Source organism: Falco biarmicus, chromosome 4, assembly GCF_023638135.1.
Source record: "Falco biarmicus isolate bFalBia1 chromosome 4, bFalBia1.pri, whole genome shotgun sequence".
Taxonomy (NCBI): Eukaryota; Metazoa; Chordata; class Aves; order Falconiformes; family Falconidae; genus Falco; species Falco biarmicus.
Window position 1 is genome coordinate 96,867,003 of NC_079291.1, and position 18,060 is coordinate 96,885,062.

The 18,060-nt window shown below is 40.4% G+C and overlaps 2 protein-coding genes across 3 annotated transcripts in view; one reads left to right on the forward strand and one right to left on the reverse strand.

Annotated features, from left to right (window-relative positions):
- Positions 1-7,268, reverse strand: part of ATXN7 (ataxin 7) — an 89,650-nt gene extending 82,382 nt beyond the window's left edge. Inside the window, exon 1 of the mRNA XM_056338601.1 lies at positions 7,133-7,268. The gene's annotated coding sequence lies outside the window, so the exon portion shown is untranslated. The remainder of the gene's footprint in view (positions 1-7,132) is intronic.
- THOC7 (THO complex subunit 7) lies at positions 7,245-16,278 on the forward strand. Of its 2 annotated transcripts, XM_056338606.1 has the most exons (8): positions 7,245-7,379; positions 7,801-7,918; positions 8,809-8,936; positions 9,278-9,364; positions 10,798-10,855; positions 14,416-14,482; positions 14,595-14,664; positions 15,899-16,278. In XM_056338606.1, the coding sequence occupies exons 1-8, from the start codon at positions 7,361-7,363 to the stop codon at positions 15,964-15,966; spliced, it is 615 nt and encodes a 204-aa protein (XP_056194581.1). In that variant the 5' UTR covers positions 7,245-7,360; the 3' UTR covers positions 15,967-16,278. The 2 variants fall into 2 exon arrangements, with proteins under 2 accessions (XP_056194581.1, XP_056194582.1); XM_056338607.1 differs by lacking the exon at positions 9,278-9,364.
- Positions 16,279-18,060: the final 1,782 nt, after the last annotated feature.

Here is an 18,060-nt window from a genome sequence, read left to right on the forward strand (position 1 = left end):
CAGATAATGTATTTAGTGTAGAATTTCTCTTTTTCCCAATGTTTGACATTAATTTTCCTATTTAACTTTTGCAACTCACCAAAAGAGTTTATGAAGCAAATTATTTTATTCCACAATTTGATTTTTTTTCTATTTGCCTATGCTTTTCAAGTCCAAATTCTATCCCTGCTTGCAAATAAAATTTGGAAATCACCAGGAAGGCACTCATACATCTTTGAACATAATCTGATCTGCAATGCAAAAATTATCTTCCATGTTCTTCTCTTGCACTTCTGAAACTACTAGTTTGCTTTTATGGATTATTTCCTTAGTCCTCAGTCATCTAAAATCTTCTGTGTTGGGCTACACCACCGTGTTCTGTCTATTTTTCTGACATCAACACTACCTCATACTAGTCAACAGCCTAGTGATTAGAAAACTCACTCTGATGGAAAGAATTATGGGCATTAATCCCCTCAGGAAGGAGGATAGCTGGGTTGAAGTCTCCCACACATGTGGTGAACAGTGTAGCGGATAACAGCTCTGCTAATGACGAAAAGGGAACCAGAACCATTGCCACCTCCTGGGTTTTGAAAGCAAAGATTGACCTTTGCTCCCTTTTTGAAAGAAAAGGCTTATGATCCTAATTTCAAGAGAGCATGAATCCAAAATGCTCCCTAGGGAAAGGTGCTTAGCCCTGGATATAGGCAGGATTTAAGCATTCCTACTTTGGCTACTGTGTAGAAAATGTGCAGATTCATCATCTCCTTCAAGGTGCTCTGGCTGGTATAATTTTAATGAAACACCAGCAAATACTAAAGCATTTGGCCCCCTCCACTTCATGGAAACGTGACCCAGCTGGACTCTGTTAGATCAGCCTTCCCTTTGGTACATCCAGCTTGAGAACAGCAAGGAAGTGCCGTAGCCTGGATCTGCCTCTCCTGGATCTGAGAGTCTCTGCTGGAAGAGACCAGGTATCTTCTCATTAACCATGGTTTGAAGTATATATTCAAACCGTCTGCTCTGACAGCAACTGAAAATACATTTGGCCCACTCAAGAAAATGAGAAGGGCATGCCTTCTTCCTAAGGAGGCTACAACTTCTCTTTGGGGTCTTACCCTGCTTCCAGTCACTATCAGTAGGATAACGATGGTCAGAAAAACAAGTCAGTGTTTTCATTCCACATTTGACATACTAAAACCTAAAACTGAGCACGTGTTACCAAAACATACGACCGTGCCTCCTATTATTTCTGTTTCACTGCTCAGGTTTGTGCCTCACTTAGAAATCAGAGGGTGAGAACATGCTTCAGTGTATCATGTTTTATGGGAACTGTAAATTGTAGCTGTGCCTAAATACTACCCAGAGTTACTCTATTAAAAGAAAATATACCATAAAATAATGCAAAGCAGCATAGAAACCCAATTTAAAATGAGAAACAAGTTTATCGGTATAGACCTGATACTCTTTTTCTTCATCTTCTGAGACAGAAGCATTTCTTTCAGTATGTCTCTATGATACGCTCAAGCTCAAAGCCTTGTAAAATTTCCAGGTCTTCTTTTCCAGACCTGGACTTCCTTACAAAAAAAAAATAATAAAACAAAACAAAACTAACCAACCAACTTTTATTAAACTTTGAAAAGCTGACTCAGAAGCTGCGCAATAGCTCTGATTCAGCTTTCTTAGCCAAGTCAAAGCATCTGGCCACGTGATTCAGAAAACACGGCTCTGAAGTCGGGCAAGAGCTGCTTTCCAAAGGAGGAAATGCCTGTTTTCCCTTGTAATCTTTGTGCAAAATTTCCTCAGTAGCACTAACAGTTATTTATTTAAACATGACACAAGTAAATACCATATTCACAACTCACCTATTGTTCATCCAATGTTTCAAGCCACAGTTAAATACAAACATTTACCATTTGGCCCAATGCCAACAAAGTCTCGTCTTAGTGCTAAAACCTCATTCAACATCCACCTCTTCCCCTGAAAACTCTTGGCACGCCACTTACGATCTTCAGGGCACAATGTAAATGTTACCATACCCATGAATTGAAGGATTAGGAAAGGAAAAATATAAATATGATCTTTTTTATAAAAAAAATAAAATATAGCAAGCCACACTGAACAAATCCTGCCAATAAACTAAGAGGGTACTAGATAACTGACGAACCTGCCAAAAATAATTCCAAAAGAATAAATGGCTGCTTCCTTACAAAATACATTAAATGCCACCCTAGAATTACCTGACAGCCATTTTAAATCACAGAATGCACTCCAACACACAGAATCTCTAAGGCATCACACAGGCAGCTGAAGTCTACAGTTGTTAATGGTTTCTTGATTAAAAGAAAAATCTAATCATCTAATCCATCTTGCAGCAGTTTCATGACATTGAGTTTCACAACATACCTGTAAAAATATCTAGATTTCCTTGCAAAGTAGGAACCTACCAAGCCACTGGGAATAGGTATCATGGATCCAGTGTACCACTTCTAACTTTTGGTTATTCCACTGCCTCAATTAAAGCACCTTTGACACACATGCAAGACATGCTTTCATTTGCTGGGCACATCTCTGACCTTGCAAGCTGTTTTCTACACTGAGTACCTAAATTTCCAGTATCATGTAGTTTTAGCTTGTTTGACAAGCTTTAATGAAATAGTGACAGATCACCTTAAAATGTACAATAATTGATCTTCAAGCTTCATAAATATTCAGTAGGATCCAGATATGAAATGTAGAAAGCTGTTACATAATTCCTGTGAAGATATCTGAAAAAGAGCAGTATCGGAATGCTACCTGTATAACCTAGATTAACCAAGAGACAGAGCCTTTAGGAAAAAGTTACGCAAAAAGGACTGTGCAGCACTGTTGGGTTTTTAAGAATTACTAAGATAAGCTTTTGTCTCCTTTCATGACAAAAGTAGTGGTCATGTAACATCTTTCTAATGAACAAAACATTTCTAGGACTTGTATTTTGCAAAGTGCTTCTGACAAAAAATTCTGGAATTTTACATGCTTCTTTCAGTTACAAAGTGAAAAAGAAATAAAAACAATCCTGTAGCCCACAGCTTGTGGTTAAATTATTATCTGACAGAAGCCTGGTTTCTAAAGTATGGTATTAACAGTACATTTAATCAATCTCGGTAACACAGGCAGTAGACAACAAAATTGATTACTATCTGGATAACAAAATGTTGCATTTTTAAATTATTGTTATTGTCACTATAGTTGCAACAAGTATTTTCACTCTGCCTTCTCTCGTTATGTTGTAATTCTATGAAAATGTGCTAGCTCTGCAGAAACACAAGGGTCCATGTTAGGAAAGCTTTTTACAAGGCTAAGAACCACACTGCTTAGTATCTAAAAAAAAATCCCCAAAAAGCAAACCCAAAAAACAAAACACTACTACTTGTTTACCACAATCACTGGATTGAAAAATTTCAGTTTTATCTGACAGAAGTGAATATTTTAACATCTGCAGAACTAGACAGCTAGTGTCTAAAGATTTTTACAGAACAAGGTAACAAGCTCTTGAAAGACTGATGCCAGTTTTCAGTAAATGCTGAAGCTACAGAACACTGCAAAGAAACTATACCGCTAACATAATTTAAAACAAGAAAACAGGGTGACACCAAAAGATTAGCTTGGTATCAGTCTTACAGAAAATCACAGTATACAATCAACAAAGAAATAAAGGATGGTAGTAAAAAGTAATGCTAAACATAGGCTTACATAAAATAGGTCTCACTAAATAAATTTGGTATGGCTTTCTGACAAGAATATAGGTTGGACTGGATAAAAATACCTTGTAGTTTCTGACCTACTATACTTAGATCTCTGTAAGATTTAGTGACACACAACAGTTTGATTTAGAAGTTATTCAACACTAAGAAAACCTGGAATCTAAAACCACCTCATAAATTATTAGGGAGGCTTAGGGAAAATATTTTAAATCCACCTCATCAATAGTTAAAGCTGTTTTCTTGGCTCTAAAAATCATAGCTCATTATAGCTTGGAATACTATAAAAAGCTTCTTCCCCTTCAACTTTTTCTGCAGTTGGAAAAAAGAATATATATACACAGTTAAAGAAAAGGGGAGAAGGTATAAAGTCACTTTAAAGTTTGACTCTCATACTTTTTTTTCAGGAAAGAAAACTTCAGCATTAACATATTTCCTCAATTAAAAAAAAAAAAAAAAAGAAAAGGTGTACTTAAAAGCCATTTCTTCAACAAAAAGAGGACAGTAATGAAAAATCTGAACCAGTTCCACACACGTGTAACATCTTGCAGTACTAAACTTAACCAAGCTTATACTTCTTGTATCCAGAGTCACCTGGAAACATTACAGAGGATCATTTAACACTTTTGACAAGGACAGGTGTGCAACAAATTATTATGTATAAGCTGCTTCAGGGCCTTACCATATGGCACACATAAAGGAATTTAAGGAAAGAGGGAAAACGACATCACATTTAGCTTGGTTGAAAGTTTGCACACACAGGTACTTATTCCAAAAGAGCTGGCACAGAGTAAGGTGCTATACCCTGTGCAAGACATTTTTTCCTATTGCATGAATCTCCAATACTGATGCCTTAAGGAAAGTCCAACGCTACTCAGTATTTCTGCCAGTCAGTTGAAGGATTATATAAAAGACTATAGCTTGATAGAATCTGCACACAATACACGAACTGACGAAGGACAAACAAATAAGAGTAGGTCAACCCTGCTCTAGAGATCTACATCACGCATGACACCAAGTTAATGGAAAAAACATGCTTGTATACAGCTCAGTGCAACACATACTCCATACATGCGAAACAAGGGTTGTTTCGTACTTACAAGATGAGGAGCTCTACTTGGAAATGGAGCAAATCAAAAGATGACTCCAAACGCAGGAAATTCTCATGTGCATATAGAAATCCAGCAAGCTGGAAATGGCTTCCTGGGCAAAAACATCTCATGGATATTTAAAATGGCAAAATAGAGCAGGAAACAGAACAGGCTATTACATCAATACGTAGCCTTAGTGAGATTCTTTATGATGTATTTACCAAGTTCTACTTCCCATTCTAAAAGAGAAAAGTTAATGAACATTGATGATGCCCTGTCTTAAAAAGAAAAATAATGGCTTTGTTCTCAAAATTGTTCTTATGAGCCAAAGACTCAGAACAGAGACTTCATAAGAATCTTGTAATTAGTAACACACATGAAGACAAGAACAGCACAAAAGTCATTAAACATTATTAACTAATCATGTGGACTGCTGTATTCTAAATTAATTACTCAAGGACTATCTATTTGTCATTGAGTAGAGTTTAATAAGACTATCTGACCAACACCGGAATGATGAACAAAAATTGAGAAAAGATTACACTGGATTAAACGACAAAAATATTCTAACATGATTAAATAAATAATTGTGTAAATAAATAACTGGATTTTCAGCTACAATAGTCTTCAGATCAACTTCTCTCTCTGGTAGAAACGGAAAAGACTCACAAAATGGAAAGCGGTCAGAGAAGGGCAAGAAAAATACTGTCTTGATAAGACTGGATGCTTCAAGATGCTTAAGACTTCTGAGATGTACGTAAACAAGGAAAGGCAGCAACAAACCTCACTCTACAAAATTTGTGTGGGGAAGTTCAGTTAGGTCTTCTCACCCTTTGGCAAAATACTAGTTTCAGTACTGTATCATAGTGACCAAAGCCTTAGGAAAAACAAAAGTTTTTGTCAAACCAACTATAGCAACAAATTCAGAGTTCATAAAAGCGAGCGTTTTTAATAATGCTTATATACCTCATGAATTCATGGCCTGTTCTTTGGCCCAAACTTTGTATAACTGAATAGAGAGTTAGGTTTGCACATAAAATTATGTCACTCACAAGTCACATAATAATAAAAAAACTTTCAAGTCAGAAATCACTTATTCAGGTTTTCTATGTTAGCAAGTCTTTATTCCAAAAGTTCAGGCAGGGTTTTAATGACCGCTTCCTGTAACGCTTTCCCAATAGCACCTTCCAAAGAATCTGACCAGTTGTCTACTGAAAACAAAGTACTGTCTTGAAACACTCCACAAATCCATAAATAGCTGTTAAATGCCGCTATCCAGAACAAAAAAGTGCCTCCCAATCACTCACAGCTTTAAAACCAGGAAAGCGCAGGTTATACCACACCTTCATTGGTTTTTTTCATACCCTGGTTTTCCCCACCATCCTAACATTGTCAACGCCAAGTGCTGAGCAGAACAAGTCCATTCCTACCTCAGTGTCCAAACCAAAACGAAGAGGGAATAGGAGGGTGTCAGGCTCTGGACATGTGTCTCACATACCATGCATGATATATACCACAATAACAGGGCCAGCTTTGGCACTGCCCGAGTGTCAAGGCCAGTGGCCAAGAGCCTAAAAGTCAACACTGGGTAACACCTTAACATCTCCTTTCTCCAGCCACCTCTAGCCTCCTTCTCCAGTGCCAGCTTAGTTCTTCAGGGTAGGAGGAAACAATTTCTGTTCCTATCTGCTGGTGACAGCCAGACTGGCCAGGAAACGCATCAAAATAATGACTTTTTGCACACCCCGGGCCCTGCTGCTTGCCTTCCCAGCATCGAGCGGGAGACGCACCCACGGGTGGCCCCAGAGAGGCCAGCCCGACCCCTCACGCTGTGCCACGGGCTCGTCCCCTGCACCCGCGCCAGGGCTCCGGCACCCAGCGCTCGGCACTCCCGCACCCCCCTGCCGCAGGGCCTGGCCAGCCACCGCCGCGGGTCCCACCACCCTCGTGCTGCCATCGCCTCAGTGCCGGGCACCGTGGCGGGCCGACCACCTGCTCCCCCGCGCATGCCGCCATCACTGCAGGGCCGAGGCCGTGCGGCCACCCTGTCAGGGGAGGATGGGGCCGCCGAGGGCGATGGCAGCGGCGGCCCGGGGAGGACGCCCCGAGGCAGGGAGCGCGGTGGGAGGGCGGCCGTGGCGCACCCCGGCCCAGCGGCGTCCCCACCGCGGCGCGTCGAGGGCGAGGGAGCATGTGCCGGGGGCATGGCGGCGCGGCCCGGGCGGGGGGCGGCGGGGCCGGGGGCGCGGTGGCGGGGGCGGGGAGGTGGAGCCTGGCTGCCGGCGCGGGGACCGCCGCTTCCCTCCCCCGTCGGCCCCTCACCTGGCGGGGCCGCCCCTCGCCAGGGGGCCGGTTCCACGCGGGGCGCAGGCCTCGCCCGCCGGCCCTCCCCGCCGCAGCCGCCGCCGGGCTGCGCGTCCGCCGCCAGCCGGCTCAGGCCCCAGCCGCCGCCGCCTCCCCCTCCATGGCCGCCGCTCTCGCCGGCTGCATTGTGGGAAGCTGACCTCACTCGCTGCTGCCGCCGCCCCGCCGGCTCCGGCACTCGCCGCCATGGGGGCCGTGACCGACGGTGAGACCTCCCTCCCTCCCTCCTTCCTTCCTCCCTCCCGCCCCGCGCCCGGACCCCGGCCCGGCCCGGCTCCCCTCAGCGCCGGGCCCGCCTCACGGCCCCGGCCGCCCGCCGGGAAAGCGTGCCCCGGCCTCAGGGCCTGTCTCCGCGGCCCCCCGGCGCCGACCCCCGGCCTCTCACCCCGCGGGCGGGCTGCGGCCCCACAGCCCCGCCGCCGGGCCCTTCATGGCGGGGCACGGCCGGGCCTGGGGCGCCCCCCGCCCCGGGCCCAGGGTCTCTCAGCCCGCGGTCCGCCTGCGCCGCGGCGGGGCCTCCCGCCTCAGCCTGGGGAACCGGGTCCTGGCGGCCTGCGGGAGTCCCGCGCTCGGCCCCGGCATGCGGCTGCCGTAGCGGGAGGCATTAAACAGGAGTTTTTCCTCAGATGAAGTTATCCGCAAGCGACTCCTGATCGATGGCGATGGTGCTGGTGACGACAGGCGGATCAATTTGTTGGTGAAGAGTTTCATTAAGTGGTGTAATTCCGGATCTCAAGAGGAAGGGTATTTATTTTCTGGGTTTTGTTTGGTTGTTGGTGGTCTGTTGTTGGTTTTTTTGTTTGTTTTTTGGTTTTAGTCTTGAAACTCTTTAGCTTGCATTTCAGTGGAAAACTGGGCTTGATCCCTTTGGAAGAGATCCGTTGTAAAATATATATATATATATATATATATACATCAGCTTTTCAGTGTGGTTCTGTGGTGTTCCTAGTACAAATGCTGAGCACGGTGGTAGGAGATGAGGATGAGAGACGGGTCAGAAATCACTGAAGGCTGCAGGCTGTATCATGAAACGTGCCAGCGCCGCTCCAATGCCCTCAGGATCATTCTGCCGCTGCGTGATCCATCAGGGAGTCCCGCTATTATAACAGGATCATGACTTGAATATTTTAGTTGGCAGTTCTGCATTTATTCTGTTAGGGAAGGGTAATACTGCTGGTATTTCTGCTGGTGTGGTTCTTTCTTTTTTAAAAAACACCAGGCTAAAGTAGTAAGGGATGAAGGACAGCATGGTGGTGTGCTGTGGGGTCTGTACTAGTACCGGATATAAATTCCCAGGGGACATAATATATAATAACACTGCAGTATTAAAACGCTAATCTCAGAAGTCACAGAGCCAGCCCTGACTAGGAAGTTCATAAGCCCTGGATCAATTTGCCCTTTGCTTTAATACTCACACCTATAGGGACATGATGGTGGAATGAATAGATGCCATGTTTCTAACTGCACTTTCAAAAAATTATACATTGAATCTTTGAAACACTTCATTTCATAATTGTTACTTAACTGTTCCATGTGCTACATGAGGCTTTGTTTTCTTGCTTCGTAAAGATAGAGGGTATCTTTATTTATTTATATATATATTTATTTTTATGCTGTTTCTTGTCTGTTTTCAGTTACAGCCAGTACCAACGAATGCTGAGTACTTTATCACAGTGTGAATTTTCAATGGGAAAAACCCTTCTGGTGTATGATATGAACCTGAGAGAAATGGAAAATTATGAAAAAATCTATAAGGATATAGGTAAAGATGAGAAATATTACTGTTTTCTGTTTGGCAATTTCTTTTTTTATGAACAAGCTCGTGCTAGTTCTAGTGAACATAATATATACATATGATGGATGATTTGGGTTTTTTTTTCTTAATAGATAGCACACATAAAAATTCTGTAAGCATCTTACCAATATATAAAGTACATAAAAATAAAAGCTTTTTAAACGTATTGAAGCGTATGTAGTTTTGAAGCTGACAGAGCTAGCAGGCCACCATGTCACAAACAGCTCTTTATCTTTTTATAATTTGACAGAATGGCTTCTTCACATGTATTGTTTGATTTCAATACAACTCAATTTTTTTTTTTTAAGAAAATAGTATAGCTGCAGCACACGAGAAGATTTCTGAATGCAAAAAACAAATCCTGCAAGCAAAAAGGATTCGAAAAAATCGCCAGGGTAAGGAGCAACATGTGTATTTACACTGGTCAATTTCATGATTTTGTTATCTTTTAAAATATATTGTATTGGAAAATAGATGCCAGTTTTTTGAAAGTGCAACGGAATATACTGGCATCATGAATACTGTATTTAGTCTGGTGGCCTCCACACCCACTACTAAAAGATTTTGATGGATGAGGCAGGTAAGATTGGACCACTAGATCTCAATGACATGCAACATAGGGAAAACCTGAAACAGTAGTTCAGAGAGGCATTTTCAGGCCAAAGAAAAACCCCAAAAGTATTCTGTCACAAGGTGCCTTGAGAAGAACTAAAGTACATTATTAACAGCAAGACAAGGGTTGAAAAGATTTACACCCAGCCCTGAAGATCATGGAAGTATGTGCGTGCAGCTTTTAAGGGAAGGTAAATGCCTTGGCATACACAGAGGCAGTGGTGCCAGTTACACATCCAACAACTCTGTACGTCTCCTTTCTGAATACCTGTTACGAGAGATGTATTTTTTCCTTGCTTTTAAAAGTATGTGCTGATAATTTCAGTTGAAACTTAAAGCATTTCCCTGTGATACTGGTTTGTCAAAAGGTTAGCAATTGAGAAGCAAGAATTCATTTTTTCTTGGTAAATGAAATGCAAAAAGAAATTTTTTAAAGTGTAACAAGTGAAAGGTTTGAAATACAACTGTTTGAGCAAATTTGTAATTTTAAACTCAACTGGAAATGGAAGGAACCTTGACCAGTAGGAATGTGGAGTTCTTGCATCTCCACAAAGACAGGTCTGAAGTGTTTGCTTTTTGGTATGTTCTGTCTGGCCTGCAGCACAGATTTTTCCATGTGAATGAGGTAGTTGGCATACGTACAATCTTAGTATCAGGCAATGGCTCTGTTAGTTGCCTATATAACCATAATACTGTTCTTAATGTGTAATACAGTTTTAAAAAAAAATCCTGTTTTTTCTCATGCAGCGTTTTTCACTAAAAATGTTATGTGTAACATCTTACAGCACCATTATCTGTACATATACATTAGATTGTATCTAAAACCAATGCTTATGAATCACACATAAAAGACCGTGTGCAGCCATGCAGAGCTTTCTAAAGGTCGTGTTTTCTGGCCTCATCCTTTACGAATCACTAGCACTGGGTAAGTTTGAGTGATCAGATAATGGTCTAAATCATATCTGTAGTTCATTCAAAAATCTCTTTTGATGTAATCTACTTTGAAATGTTATAGTATGGTATATTTACATTTTTATATGTGTCTATTTGGAGGTATGTTTTGATATATGTGAGGGGTTATGTAGAACTTTGAATAATGTTAAAACAGTTTTTTCAAGAAGGAGAAAGAATCTGTACCATTCTATGGTACTTGATTTTTGGTTCTTGATTCGATACTTTCAGAACTATTTAGACTAACTATTTAAATTCCTTTCAGAATATGATGCATTGGCCAAAGTCATACAGCATCATCCAGACAGACATGAAACACTGAAGTAAGTATGAGACTGCATTAAATTATAATAATCCAGTAATCTAGAAGTCGCAAAATTTGACATTCCCTTGGTTTCAGATGGACCTTTACTCAGTTTTGTATAATTTCTTTTGACACAAGACAGTCTTTGGTTTCATTTCAAAACTGTGCCCTTATCAGATTTCTTTACTTAATCTCCATCTGTATGGCTTCAGAAGCATTGCTAATCGTTTTGTGTTTGAATTTTTTCCATTGTTAAGGTAAGTGAACTCAGATGTAAATGCACATCTAATGTCAGTTTACCAGGGATGAGTTGCTCAGAAAAGAGAGATAGTGGGGAAGTGCTGTAAAATGCACCAGCAAGGGATTCAGTAGTCATGCAGAATATGTAGCACACAAGCAAGTAAGGCAGGATGAGAGAAAGCAGGAGAAAGCTGTTAGGTTTTCTTTGTTTTCCTTGTAGTAGTTGTTCCTGCATGCCCGGTTATAAATTACCATGTTGTGTATTACAATACAACCTGCCCTGGCACGCAGGTTAGACCTACCTGTTGTCCAACTCGCCTTGTGTGTAACTTACGGTATTGCTTGTGTCAGTGTTGGATTTGGATCACTGGCTGTGCTTTTGGGTCATTTTGGGAAGTGGTGGGGAGATACACAGAAACATTCCAGGACTTACTGCATCTATGAGGTTTTTGTTCGTAACATGATTAAAAATAAAGCATGGGGTTACTGGTCTCATCTAAGCACAGTTTGTGCCTATCCTGTTCCCACTTGAAATTGCAGAGGGAGGCTGTCTTTTCACATTCCACAGTCTTTCATAACAAAAGAAAGATTTTTTTTTATTGTATTATTATCCTAATAATAGCAACTTTATAGCTATAAGCCACTGAGAATATTTCACACATTTCTTTCTTGTATGTTGTTTTGCTGTGCCTTGATTTTATTGCCACAACTTTATTACAGGCAATTCTCATGAGGCTTGACTGCTTCTTAACTTCATTAGTCAGCATGTGCTGCTTATCAAGCCGAGCTTCGTAATAAAGAATTATCAAAAGTGAAGTTTTTCAGATAAGTCAATTGATTAAGAATGGAAACAGCTAAATGATAGTATGGGGTTTTTTTAGAGGATGTCAGGTTGTTTAGGTTTGGGGGGGTTGTTCTGATTTTGATTAACACATCCAAGCATAAGTTTCTCAAGCAAAGCTAGAAATGATGGTAAGTTACAGCTAGTAAATTTGGCATTTTGTCTTCTCTTAAACTTAATTTTATAATCTGTTTGGGAGGATATATTACAGTTTGAAATACCAGTATGTTCATCCACTGGGAGAATGGCTACAGTGTATGCCCTTTTTGTCCTTAGTCCTCCATATCTGTAGTCAAAGACACAGACTTGAACTATAACAAGTATGATCCCCCATTTTAAGGATGGGGAAATATGACACGGTAGCAGAATGGAACATTTTTAAAGGGAGCTTGGTACATAGATAGTATTTTAGCTTTAACTGACCTCTCTGAGTGAATAGACTTTAAATATAGGTACTAGATTAAGTTTTCATCCAGTATTTTAATTACAAGGCTTCCTTTCGCTCCAGTTTGAGGAAAGTATACAGAAAATCGTACTGTGAACCAAGAAGGACCACCCTTTAATCAGAACGGAGGAAGGGAGCCTCACTAACAATGTCACGCTTTTTGTGGAACTCTTAATCACTAAAAACACTTGAGAACACTTGTGAGGAGAAATGTCATGGCTTATTGTGAGAGTTACATTTATAGCTTTTGTAGGTTATAAGGCACAATAGGACAAAGTTCAGAAAAATACTTTCTCTCTGCTTTTAAGGGACTGTTTCTTGGAACAACAGTCATACAGCACAAAAGAAGAAGCAGCTGTTACCGGCTTAATCACAAGTAATGCACAGGAGCCAATTCAGGAAGTGACAGGAGCTGAACTACTAAATAGCAGTGTCTGCAGCATAATTAGGTGCAGTATCAGAAGAGCTGTTAAGAGACCGAGAAATGACTCTGGATCTTAGAAAAGCAGATACAAAAATGAGAAGGCTAGGCAAAGATTCTTTGGAGCGAAAAGTAAAAGTAGTAAAATTCCAGATACAGCGTGGATGTTACTAGCAAAAAATTGCATGTCTTCTCACGGTCTGCTTATACCTGACAGCACAGTGTAAACCAAGTTTTGGCCAAATGGAAGTGTTTCAGAAACTAGAAACCAAATAGTAGCAAAGTCACTGTATGAGCCTGTAAGCTGTTAACCTGTTCCTGTTAAAGGGAGGGATAATGTCACACCCAACCCTCTTTCAGGCATTCTCTTCAAGGTACCAAGCATATTGGCTCAAAAAAAGACAACACCCTCAGGCAGCACTAAAACAGACCTTTTTCCCAGCCATTGTGAGTTACTTAGGACTGGAGGCCTTGTGGTTCCCTGCCCAGACTAGTTGCAGCAGCTGTAAGTGCTTCAGGAAAAAAAAAAAAAAAGTTTTATTTCCTTACTGACCATTATATGGCTCTGCCAGCTATTTAATCAGGGATCATCAGCCTCAATCCACTTCACGTTTAAAGAAACAGATTATTCTCATTGCACGGAGCATAAATTACAGTAGGCATTAGATAAAAAGTAGAAGGGCCAAACTGGAGGTTTGGGTGTAAAAGTTGATGCTCCATCCTCACTGGAAAGCTAGTGTACATTATGGTACCTGTTACTCTTTGCCCTGCCTCAGAAAGGGTTGTGGTGGTCCGTGGTGGGTCCCAATGACAATAGAAAGCAAGTGTTTGCAGGAAGATCCCAGAGACGTGTTGAAAGATTATGTATTTCAAAAGGATATGAATAATAATGAAGATTACAGGTGTTGAATGTTTCCTTTATCTCTTAATGCCAGAGGCAGTCAGTCAAAATAAAAACTGGGATTTGAGAAGGAAATGAGTATGTATATGGATCACTGAGTTAATGATGTGTGCTGAGGTGTAAGCTATATCATGTAGTTTCATCAAAAATGTGGATTGTTCTACATATGTTTGCTGTAAAGTCTACCTGTTACCTAGTACTCTTGTCTGGTCAGGCCGTTGGCAGGGATAAGGTACTTGGCTGTGTTTGGCCAACTGTTGTGTCTAGTAATTGTGTGTGTGTGTTGGGTATGTAGGTTTATCAAGTATGTTCTCCATGTTGATGCTGTTGACATGAGTAGAATAAATAAAAACATTTTAAAGAAATCTGTGAAGTAGCAAAGCCTATGAAAATGGCATGGGTGTTTAATGTAACCTACTTCTTTAACTGTCATTGTATGCTCAAATAAATAATACATCTGTGGCAGGACTGAATTGTTACAGTCCAAACACCCGATGCACAGCTGTATTCCAGCTTGGAGGCCTTGTTTTCTGTAAAAGTCCTGAAAGTACGAGTTTATGACATGATAGTTTAACATTTGTGTGAAGTGGCTTTAGCTTTGTCATTTCATTTGCTATTCTTAGTTTACCTATGCTCTTTAGTTAATGGTTCTTTTTCTTCTACTTAGTTCAAATCTATTTTGCAAGAATTTTACAGAACTTTTTAAAAACACTATGACAATTCCTTTTTAGGCAGCTAGAAGCTTTGGGAAAAGAACTGCAACATCTTTCTCACATTAAAGAAAATGTTGAAGATAAGGTAGGTTTTTCATACAGTAATTTGTGAGGAACGTAATTAGTGGGGAATCTGCTATGGGTTGTTTAGTTGTATGTGCTCTCAGTTTCCTAAAATATGTATTTTATCATTGCAGTTGGAGCTGAGAAGAAAGCAGTTTCATGTTCTCCTGAGCACCATTCATGAACTTCAGCAAACCTTGGAGAGTAAGTGTTATTAGGTAATACATAACTGGGCTGGGTTTTGGTGGATCAAGAGGAAACACAGCTTCCAGCAGTGGGCTAGCTATGGGCAGTTGAGGTTGTTGCCCTCTTGCATGGGCAGCATCTTTTTTTTTTCCCCCAGTGTTAGTCCAGAGCCTGAGACTGCTCAGAATTTTTTCTTCTACAAGCTAGCCACTATGTCCTTTCCTGACCAGTGTCAGATTAATCTGGAGGCTTAATCTTAAATCTGTAGACTTATCTAAATATGAGGATGGCAAATTGCAATTTGAGGTTGTTTTGTACTTGTTGGTTTTTTTTTTAACAGCGAAAGTATTTCTTACAGAAAAGTATTGTTGTGCATATTTCTAAACTTACTTCTGTAATTCCTGTTCCGGTAGTTTTGAACACATCGTTGCCATCATGGTATCATTTGGGGCTTTACTACAAAGAAATTGGAATACAGGAAAGATAAATGACTTGCCTACTCAGACAGTGAGTCTGTAATAGAGCAGGGACTAAAATTGTCATATGCAAGAACTAAATTCAAGAATTTAGACATACTCATCTTTTGTCATACAAATAGTATTTTCAAATCAGTGCTTTTCGTGCTCTAATATGGATAATATTATTTTAAATATTGTTTGCTGGATATTTGCCATGTCTTCTGAAGACTGAATAATTGGTATAGCCTTTGAGCATGACCTGATTAAATACATAGATGGCTATAAGAGGAGATTTTCATTCTCTAAGGCCATCTAGATCTTCTTAAGCAGAATGAACTGTTAATCCTAGGTGCACTTTAGCAGAAGGTTATTGTTGTGTTACTAACACTTGATTAAGTATTAGTCTCTAAAATACATTTTCATATGAATGTATAGATTACCTTTCAGCTTCTAGGACTTTGTGAAGGAGTTAACAGTTTAGTGGAAGGCAGAGCTTTGGTTTGAAATAAATAAACCATTAATAGACAAAGAGAAGGCATGTACTTTGACGCAATCTGGTTCTGTTTCCTTGAATTGATATTACAGGCTTTACGCCATGTTTCCTGTAATAGCCATTACAGATAAAAACCTTAAAAAGTGAAGGATTATTTTTGGTTAAAACATAGCATTTTGTGTGACGACATACTCAAACATTTAAGGCAATCAACATAAAATAATTAAGTGGGGGACAGCTCTGCAATATGGTCTGTAAATATAACCGAGCATGTTTGATTAATAGTAATATTTCATTTTAGATGACGAAAAACTTTCAGAAGCTGAAGAATCTCAAGAAACTCAGATGGAAACAGAGACCAAACAGTAGATGTAATATGAAGACTGACTATACTCTTGAAGAATATCCGTCTTCACTTCATGTTGAAACCGACAGTAAGAGAGACGGAGCCAAAAAATAGTATTCTACTGCTTCCACAAATTTTTATACAAAAATACTTGTTTTGCTTATGCTTCAGGAGAAATCAGTTACAGGTCTGTGCAGACAGGCACTTTGTGTTAATCCACAAACTTTGTAATTTGTGACAGGAAAGGTATTTTGTTTTACAAAGGTTGAAGCTTCTGCACAGTGCTTGTGAACTAAGGTGTCTGCAAAACATTGTCAATAAACGGTCTTTACAAAGAGTGTCCTATTTTTAGTAGGCATTGAGCCTAATAGTAAGGGCTCCTTTTCTTACCTGACATAGAACTGGGGGCAGTGCATCTTTGCGTAAGTCCCAGGTTCCGTACCCTAGTCCAGGTGGGACCTAAAACTGAACTAATTAGGGTCTTAATTTTTCAAAGTAGCTGCTGTTTTAGAACTTACTCTGACTAGACTAGAATGCGCTAGTTTCTTATAAAACAAATTACTTCTAATGCTTGTCAAGGGATGTAAAACAAAAAAAATTATACTGTACTAGCTTTATTTGTTTCCTTAAGGTGATGCAAAGAACCGCAGTCCCCCGAGCCTTGCTATGCCATGTATTCTGTGCAACCACATCAAAAGTCACATTTTGAAATGACATCTTTAAAACTGCAATTTAAAAGCTTTGTTCTTGCAGAACCAGGAATCTAATCCTAATACCATTTATAATCTGATTCTGGGTTTTATCTGTCAATTGACTGTTATGAAATACATCATAGGTCCTTAAACAGACAGTGGAACCCTTCTTTCTCATGATGACAAACCAAAGCAGTAGAGCAGCAATCGTGATGATAAAGAATCTCTGATACTTTTATTATTAAGAGGGAGGGTGGATCTATCCACCTGGATCATCCTGCAGTCTGAGCACTCTGTTGGGAGGTAGGAAGTAAAAGTTTCAACATTCCCAACGAGAGAAGAGAACTGAGTATGCTCTAAGGTTTTGTAAAGCAGGGAGGAAGGAACAAGGGGTAGTAGTAGATCATGTCTCTACCTGTTAGCCATGTTCTAAGAACACCTGTTACATCAAGCCTGCCAGTGGTTTGGGTAAAGGAATGCGTTTTGGATCTCGCTGAGACTGAGTCATAAGCATACATGGTTGAAATAAAATAATGATGTACAGAATAGTCTCCTCAAACTAGGTGACAGATGAGGGGGATTTCCAGGATTGTGATTTTGGACTTCTGTAGTCTAGATGCATATAATTCCCACTCTCAGTAGCAGTACATCTATGTGCATTGGGCTGAACAGACATATCTGAGCTTGTTTTGCTCGCATTCCAAGTTTGCTAAAGGCAAGCCAGCTGAACGAGAAGCTTCAGTAGCGCAGTGCAGTCCTGGACTAATAAGCTGTCAAGTCTCCTAGTTCACAGCTGGTCAACTCGGAACACAGGGGAAGCACAGGTTTGCCTGATAGAGCCTGTGTAGACGTGCAGTGCTTCTTGTGCACTGCAAATTTTTCAGACTAGGGAGGTGGGTAAGCAAACAAAAGGGATTTAATATGAAAAATACACTGTCAAAAGGTATTTAGTGTTCTGTGTTTTTTCCCCTCCTAACAACAGTGAATAGTAAAATGTTTTGTAGAGCAGCAGTACTAAAATATTGCCAAATCAAGGAGGAGTCACTTTCATGAACGTATGAATTACAAAGATCATAAATCACAGTCTCCGAGACACTTTTAAAGCATATTAACATTTGTTGTGGTTGAAAGGCCCTCCGTGAGCTACCTGAATTGTATTTTGGTGCAGAGGTGGATGACATTTACCAGCTAAAAATGATCTCTGTAACCTCGTTGTCATGAAAACCTCAAATTTTTCCATTCGTTGTTTTACACAGTTCTTTGGAAATTACTTGAATTACTCAAGTACTCAAGTATCTTATCTCAGAACTTGCACTGCTGACCTGACCAGAAACATGCCAGTGCACGAGTGTGTCCCTCTGGTAAGGAAGACATATGCAGACACAAAAGTTGTATGGAAAGGAAGCAATACAAAAGCATGGCAAA

Bases quoted from the DNA above. Each gene is read 5' to 3' on its own strand.
- THOC7 (XM_056338606.1), top strand. The intron at 8,937-9,277 runs GTAAAGATGAGA...TTTTTTTTTAAG, and splicing joins AAAAATCTATAAGGATATAG to AAAATAGTATAGCTGCAGCA. The intron at 14,665-15,898 runs GTAAGTGTTATT...ATTTCATTTTAG, and splicing joins ACTTCAGCAAACCTTGGAGA to ATGACGAAAAACTTTCAGAA.